At 45.8% G+C, this 8522-nt stretch overlaps 1 protein-coding gene across 2 annotated transcripts in view; it reads left to right on the top strand.

The window, feature by feature from the left end:
- HECW1 (HECT, C2 and WW domain containing E3 ubiquitin protein ligase 1) overlaps nucleotides 1-8522 on the top strand; it is a 413177-nt gene that overhangs the window by 320601 nt on the left and 84054 nt on the right. For both annotated transcript variants that reach the window (XM_012646903.1, XM_012646902.1), the window contains 2 exons: nucleotides 3813-3934; nucleotides 6190-6375. In XM_012646903.1, coding sequence (XP_012502357.1) covers nucleotides 3813-3934; nucleotides 6190-6375 — 308 coding nt within the window. The remainder of the gene's footprint in view (nucleotides 1-3812; nucleotides 3935-6189; nucleotides 6376-8522) is intronic.

Below are 8522 nucleotides of genomic sequence, written 5' to 3'. Positions count from 1 at the left end.
ACATATGGTCTATCCTTGAAAATGATCCACAAGCTTAGGAGAAAGATGTGAATTCTGCAGCTGTTGGATGAAATGTTCTGTAAATATTAATATCTATTTGGTCTATACTGCAGATTAAGTCTAATGTTTCTGATTTTCTGTCTGGATGATCTGTCCAATGCTGAAAGTGGGTTGTTGAACTCTCCAATTATCATTGTGTTGGGGTCTATCTCTCTCTTTGGCTCTGATAATATTTGCTTTATATATCTGCATGCTCCAGTGTTGGGTGCATATATATTTAGAATTGTTATATCCTCTTGCTGAATTGACCCTTTATCATTATATAATGACCTTCTTTGTATCTTTTTACTGTTTTTGTCTTGAAATCTGTTTTATCTCATGGAAGTATAGCTACTCCTGCTCTTTTTTGGTTTCCTTTTGCATGGAATGTCTTTTTTCATTCCTTTATTTTTAGTCTTGTGTGCCTTTATAGGTGAAGTGTATTTTTTGCAGACAACATATAGTTGGCTTGTGTCTTTTTAATCCATGTAGCCACTCTATGTCTTTTGACTGGACAGTTTAGTCCATTCACATTCAATGTTATTATCCATAGGTAAGGACTTACTACTGCCATGTTGTTATTTGATTTCTGGTTAGTTTGTGGTCCTCTCTTTTTGTCTTACTGCCTTCTCATCTTCCTTTGTTAAAAGTAATTTTCTCTGGTAGTATGTTTTAATTTCTTGTTTTTCTATTTTTTTTGTGTAGCTATTGGTTTTGTGATTTGAGGTTACCATGAGGCTTCCAAGAAACATTTTATAACCAATTATTTTAAACATATGACAATTCTGCTTATAAACAAATGAATAAATAAGCAAAGAGAAATCTAACAAAAATACTGCCCTTTAATTCCATCCCTTCTCATTTTTTAACTTTTTGTTGTTTCCATCCATATCTTCTTATACTATCTATCTCTCAAACAGTTGTCATTGTTATTTTTGATAGGTTTGTCTTTAGTCTTCCTACTCAAGACATAAATGGTTTATACACTGCAATTATAGCAATAGAGTATTCTGTATATGTGTCTTTACTGTTACCAGTGAGTAATACACCTTCAGAAGATTTGTTATTGTTCATTAATATCCTTTTCTATCAGGTTGAAGGACTCCATTTTGGCATTTCTTGTAGGACAGGTCTGGTGTTGATGAAATCCCTCAGCTTTTGTTTGTCCGGGAAAGTCTTTATTTCTTCATGTTTGAAGGATATTTTTTCAGTATGTAATATTCAAGGGTTAAAGATTTTTTCCTTCAGCACTTTGAATATGTCTTGCCACTCTCTCCTGGCCTATAATGTTTCCACTGAGAAGTCTGCTGCCAGATGTATTGGAGCTCCTTTATATGTTATTTTTTTCTTTTTCATTACTTCTTTTAGGACCTTTTCTTTATCTGTGACGTTTGAGTGGTTAATTATTAAATGCCTTGAGGTAGCTTTGTTTGGGTTAAATATGTTGGTGTTCTATGACCTTCTTGTACCTGAATATTGATATCTTTCTCTAGGTTTGGAAAGTTCTCTTTTATTATTTCTTTGAATAAACTATCTACCCCAATCTCTTTCTACCTACTCTTAAGGCCAATAACTCCTAAATTTGCTCTTTGGAGGCTGTTGCCTAGATCTTGTAGGTGTGCATCATTCTTCTTTATCCTTTCTCTCTCTCTCTCTCTCTCTCTTTCTCTCTCTCCTGATTGTATATTTTCAAATAGCCTGTCTTTAAGCTCATTAATTCTCTCTTCTGCGTGGTCAATTCTGCTATTGAGAGACTCTGATGCATTTTTCAGTTTGTCAACACAATTCTTAAGCTCTGGAATTTCTGTTTTATCTTTTTTATTATTTCAGTCTCTGTTAAATTTCTCTGATATGCTTCTGAATTCCTTCTCTGTGTTGCCTTGAAGTTGATAGAGCTTCTTCAGGACAGCTATTTTGAATTCTTTGCCTGCAAGGTCACCTATCTCCATAACTCCAGGATTGCTCACTGGTACCTTAGTTAGTTCATTTGGTGAGGTCATGTCTTCCTGGATGTTCTTGATGCTTGTAGATGTTCATTGATGTCTGGGCACTGAAGAGTTAGGTATTTATTTTAATCTTCACAGTCTGGGCTTGTTAGAACCTGTCCTTCTTGTGAAGACTTTCCAGATACTCAAATGGAATTGAATTTTGTGATCTAGGTCTCTGGTCACTGCAGCCATGTCAGCACTGGGAGTGCCTCAAGCCCAATAATGCTGTGACTCTTGCAGACTCCTGGTGGTACCAACTTGGTGAGCCTGGGTAAGATACAAGAGAATTCCCTGGATTACCAGGCAAAGTCTCCCACTCTCTTCCCTCACTCTCTGTGCTGGGCTGCTGGAGTTGCGGAAGAAGTGACGTGGCCACCAGTGCCTGGTCACACCTAAAGCCAGACCAATCTCACCCAAAGCCAGTGGTGACAGTTGTCTGGCTACCTCTGATGTTTATTCGAAGGCCAAGGGCTCTTTAGGCAGCAGGTGGTGAATCCTGCCAGGACTAGGTCCTTGCTGTCAGGGCAGCACATTTCTTTCTGGCCCAGGGTGGGTCCAGAAATGCCATCCAGGAACTGAGGCCTCAGGAGTCTGCTTGGAACTTTATTTACTGTGGTTGAGCTGGTACCCAAGTTGCAAAACAAAGAAAGTCCTCTGAGCTCTTCCTCAAGTGGAAGAAGACTCTCCCTGAGCCACCATGCCTGTGCTTGGGGAAGGGGTGACACAAGCACTGGCATGGCTGTAGTTGCTGGTGTCTCACTGGGTCATGGCCACCCCAAGTCCACTGGCTATGAGCCAGCACAGCCATGGGAATTGCTGCAGGACTGCAGCCCTTGTGGCCTGACTGCCTTAGGAATTTAGCTGAGGCCCCAGGCTGCTCTTCTGCCGGTGGGGGGCTAGCAGGAACATGGGCTTTGGGGCGGAGGATTTCCCTCTGTCCAGGCTGGTCAAAATGCTCTCCCCATGGGCACCGGCAGGATTCTCTCCTGTGTTGTGTTCCCTGTGCCCTGAGTTTTGATTCAAAGCCCCGCAATCCCTTCACTTTCCCTCCCCCAGCAGGCAGATTCTCTCTCCACTCTAGGCGCTGGTGCAGCACTGCCGGTAGGGGGGATGGGGAGGGGTGGCGTAGGCAATGCCAGACTGTCTCTTCTGCCCTCTTCAGTGCCTCTTTTCTTGATATAATGTTAAAACCAGGTAGTATGATCGACTTTTGGTTCTTCCGAAGGTGCTTGCTTGCGTAGATAAGTTGTTGAATTAGGTGTTCGTATAGAGGGACGGTTGCCGGAGGTTTCTATTTGGCCATCTTGCTCTGCCTAAATCAACACACAGATGTCTTGAAACCTTGACTCAGAACTGACCCATTGCCATTGCTGTTGATTGAAACAAGGCACAAGTCCAGCTGCGATTCACCAAGAGGAGGAGCTGCAAAGTCCCATTGCAACTGGCTGTGGCTATGAAGAGGGGAAGAATTGTGGCCCTTTCTGCAAACAATCTACCATAGTTGTGGTTAGCAACTTGTAAAGAAAATAAGAAAAAGTCATTGGGATAAAAGGGAGGTGATGTTAGAGGACTTGAGCCTAATTGAAGTTTGCACAAACACTACTAGAAAATAACGATTCTTAACCGGCATACATGAAGCAGTGTGACCCCTGGTTATATCACTACTAAAAACAACAGCCGGCTGTGTGGCGGAAGGCTTGTGTGCCACTGCTGTGGAGAGACAAGTACTGAGTTTGAAACGACTTTTTCGCAGTGTGTTCTGTTGCTTTGCTTCATTTTTTCCAGATCAGAGGAGAGAAGGGTCACTTTCTCCGGTGAACTCACAAAAAATCACCTTGCTGCTGCAGTCCCCAGCGGTCAAGTTCATCACGAACCCCGAGTTCTTCACTGTGCTGCATGCCAATTATGTGAGTGCTCCAGAATACAGAGGGCCTGGCCTGGCTCCTCAAGACCCAACGCAGTTTTGCAAAATCCTTTGATAGCTCAAAGAGGGTAGAATTTTACCCCAGGCAAGGAAGAAAAAAAGATAGCTCAGTCCACTCTTTTAACTATAGGTGAATCACCCAAGAAGGAAAAAGGCTGGATCTGGAAATGCTATTGCCTCTCTGGGGTTTCTGTCAGACTCAAATGTGTTATGTCAGTGGAAGAGCTTTGGAAACAAACATGTGTTTTTATTATTGTTAAAATTTTAAAGAAACAAGATTATGAAGTAGCAAGATTTCCTTTAGCCGAACCAGGAGTGGAGAACCTGTGTCCTCAAGGCCACGTGTCGCCCTCCAGATCCCCAAGTGTGGCCCCGCGACTGAATCCAGACTTCACAGAACAATTTCTTTTAATAAAGTTTGGATTCAGTCAAAAGGACGCACTCAAGGAACATTTTATAAAATGTTTGGAATATTTTATAAAATCATTTTCACTAAAGACATTTCAAAGCAGATTTCCCCTAGATAACTAACTGGATTTCTTTTTGATATAGTTTTTTCAAATATCATGCTGAAGTTAGATTTGACGTGATTTTACATAGGTAGGTTTTCTTTCATTGCATATTTTTGGTACTTTCAAGAAAGCAACGGCATGATATTGCTATATTCATTAATCCTTCCATTCGATAAACATTTTCTGTGGTTCCAGCTGAGATTTGGGTGCTGGAGTCACGGAGACAGATTAGGGTGACACCTAAGCAGTAGGCACTCCCTGTTTTGTGGAGCGACGACTTATGAAAAGATCAGCCCAGTGTGACAGGACCAGGCCTGAACTGAGGGAGGATGAGGCGCTCTGGGGCCTCCAGGGAGCATAAGGGTGGGGGTGGGCTTGGGCAATGGCCGAAGCGAGCTCTGAAGGTTGAGAGTGGACAGGAAGAAGTCCAGGCAGAGGGACAGTCCTTTAGAAAGAACAGGACATTGCTGGGAGCAGGCCCGGGGCTGAGTCCATGTGGCCGGCAGGAGGAGGGAAGGGCTGAAGGATCAGCAGCAGCATAGCGAGGAGGTCGGGAAAAGGAGCCTGGGGCTGTTTCCACGGACAGCAGGAACCGGCAGGAGTCTTAGACGCAGGGCTGCCGGGCCAGGGGGCTGATGGAACATTTTCTCTGGCAGAGTGTGGGAGAGACTGAGGAGGCTGAGACAAGAGGCTGATCCAGCCGCTCCAGTGAGAGATGAGCCAGGCCTGACCTAAGGAGGGGCGGGAGCATGGCGAGGAATGGCTCAATTCAGGGATATTTCTCATGCAGTCAGTAGCAGTGGGGTCCCCTGTGATCACAGGTGGACGCATGATGAGGACTCAAGAAAGACTGAGTGACTTCTGCCTTGGGCACCTGGGTTAGTGGTGACTCCGTCGGGCAGGTGCAGTACTTTGATTAGGTGGTGGAGGGTGTGGCTGGGGGAGGAGGAGACCAGTTTCTAACAGGTTATTTCTTGAGGGATGTCCAGTGGCTAGATTCAGAGCAGCCTCCCAGGGGTGCAGGGGGAGCCACCCAGGGGAACAAGCGTGGCAGATGTCCATGCACCCCGCACCAGACACCAGGTGGGCCCTGAGCCTGCAGGAGCCCTGGGCCAGTCCTCTCCGGCTACCTGCAGGCTGTCCGTTCAGCACGTGCACACACACAAGCACACACACACACCCGGCCTTGTGTACCAGAAAATTGTCATTTGGCACATTTAGAAACTCCTGAAACTTTCTTCATTTCTTCTTATCCCCCAACCTCTCCACACACACAGGCTTTTACATAGGATTCAAAGGAATGGCAGACGTCGGAAGTCCAGGCTTCAATCCCCAGGGCCCCCAAATTAATTCACCCTGTTTCAGGCAGTTAAGAGGACCAAAGGCAATGCTCACAGTCAGAGAAGGAACCGTGGAGGAGAGAGAGGGCTGTGCGCAGAGAGCCGAGAGTGGCTGAGACGGTGGGAGGAGGTGGCTAAGATGCACAGGGGAGGGCCACAGTGTCCAAGGCTGAGAGCAGTTGGGTAGAATGGGGATCACAAACAGGTCTATGTGTGTTGATGACTCCAGTTTACTTCTTGAGCAAGATCTCTGCTCCTGAGGCCTCTGTCCCAGCTCTCAAGAAATCTGTGTGTTGCGATCACATTTGGTCATGTTAAGGTGTTCCCGGGGCACTTGGTCTGTGACTTCTCTAACTGCCCCTCCGTACCCCTGTCCTCCCTCCCAGAGTGCCTACCGAGTCTTCACCAGTAGCACCTGCTTAAAGCACATGATCCTGAAAGTCCGCCGGGACGCCCGCAATTTCGAACGCTACCAGCACAACCGGGACCTGGTGAATTTCATCAACATGTTCGCAGACACTCGGCTCGAACTGCCCCGGGGCTGGGAGATCAAAACAGACCAGCAGGGAAAGGTGAGTGTGACCCAAGGGCAGGGCTTTCATCAAATGTCCCCATCACCTAGGAGAAGACTAGTGAGGACTAGGTAGGAGTGTGGCGGGGAGAGGCCACGTTTCTACGAGATGTGCCGACCACTGCTGGGAGGAGGGGTGACAATGACTGTCCATGTCACGGGTTCTAAAGCTCGGCACTGTTGTGGGGGGAGTTGGACAGGGAAAACGTCCTGTGCATTATGGGATGTTTAGCACCATCCCTGGCCTCTACCCACCAGATGCCAACGGCACCCCCGCCCCAGTTGTGACATTGCCCAGTTGAGAACTACCATCTGTATCTTTTTAAATTGAGGTTTGGAACGTGGAAGCAGATTCTGTTCAATGACCTTTCTGTTGCTTTGCCTCCTTAGACAGCTAATTCTCAAGGGATAAATATGTTGGTTGAACGGGGGTGACACTATTAGATTACTTATTGTGATTTCCCTAATAAGCCTTCATTTATCCTTAAAACAGCCTGACAAGCAGGGATGGGGTGTGCTGGGTCTGTGCCATTTTCCTGGCCTACATTTTGCCTCTTTGTGACCTTAACCCACACCGATCCTTCCCAGAAATGCTCTAGAAGCCTGGCTGAGTGCTGAAGTGAGAATGCTTTTTCTTAATCTTCATTAGCCATCGAAATGTATTTACAGAACAGGCTGAGTAATTTACTAAGGAACTGTCCCCGTGTAATCTTTTATGAATTTTGCCAGAGAGAATCCCTCCCACTTTCATGGTCAAAGGAAGCAGAAGCTTTGCTGGCAGACACGTCTCTGAGTGGGAAGCCCCATTACACGGCTCCTTTCCTCTGTGACTGTGAACCTGCAAAGCCTCAGTTCCCCAAAGGGAGCTGATGGAGTGTCATTGTCCCCTGGGAGCCATGAATCTCTCTCCCACAAACCCCTCAGAACCTGGACTCTCTGGAGCGTTTGGGGAAAGAAAGTGCCCATTAATGCCAGTCCATCCACAAAATGAGTCTCTAGGACCCGCTCCTCGGTGGTCAGGTGTGATTCGGGGGAGAGGGGACAGCATGCCTTGTGTCGTAGCAAAGCCACCACTCCCAGAATCTGCCCCCTGGGGCCTCCCCATTGACTGGATGTGACCTTCCTTGGGAGAATGACAATGATTTGTGTGGTGGGGACTTGCTGATATGTATTAGGGTGGGAAATAAACCTGAGCCGGAACAGAAAGAAAGGAGCATCTTATCGGAGCAGGGGTGCACCTGCTGGTTGTTGGCCGCCACGTTTACGTTGGTTGCTTAACCAAGATGCCACGAGGACGCCGCCACGAATCAGTGAGCAGAAAGGCTGTGTTTATTATGCAGATAGCACACGCTAATGTGAACAGCTTGTTAGCCTTGGATTTCCATGACTGCAGCTCTCGCGGGAGGATATAGACAACAGGGAGCCCCATGGAATGACAGGGAGGCCCCCAAATGTAGTAAGCCCTTTTTCTCCATGGTACCATGGCAGGTGATATGTTCCATCCCGGTCACCACAATAACTGACAAGCACAGCGGCTGTGACAGACACTGAGGGTTTTATTCCATTTTGGATGCATAATAGGGAATTTCTAGCAAGAGAAATTTTCCCCTCATTCTGTTTAGTGAGATGGTATCATATATGATGAAGAAAACTATCTGCATTTGAAATGAGAAGATTTCAGTTCTACTTTCAGTTAAGACACGAATGAGCTGTGTAACTACCCCATCACACACACACATACATACACACACACACAAATGGTCTCACCGATTTCTTACTAATTGAAACCACACGCACAAACTCAGAGTGGACAGAATTTCTGAGAGGCAGACCATATAGTGAATTGCTGGGGAAAGTAGCCTTAAATTTGAAATGTATTATCACAATCCACAAGGTGGTCAGAGAGGATCAATGGAGGATAATGGAAAAAATGCAGGGACTGGTCCATCTCTCTAAACACATGACCTGTGCCAGTCACTCCACCTCTCTGAGCCTTAAAATGTCAACAAGAATGCCTACCTTGCCTATTTTATAACCAGATGTAAAATACATAAAGTTAATCAGGAAATCCTTGGTAATATCATGACAGATTAGTAGTATCCTCTTAATGTCTGCAGAAATAACCCAAGATCAAGACTGGCACATGGC

The sequence above is a fragment of the Propithecus coquereli genome, unplaced genomic scaffold (genome assembly GCF_000956105.1).
Source record: "Propithecus coquereli isolate 6110/MARCELLA unplaced genomic scaffold, Pcoq_1.0 Scaffold252, whole genome shotgun sequence".
In the NCBI taxonomy this organism is placed as follows: domain Eukaryota; kingdom Metazoa; phylum Chordata; class Mammalia; order Primates; family Indriidae; genus Propithecus; species Propithecus coquereli.
Note: the sequence above shows the minus strand (reverse complement) of the source record. Positions and strands in the feature narration are given on the sequence as shown.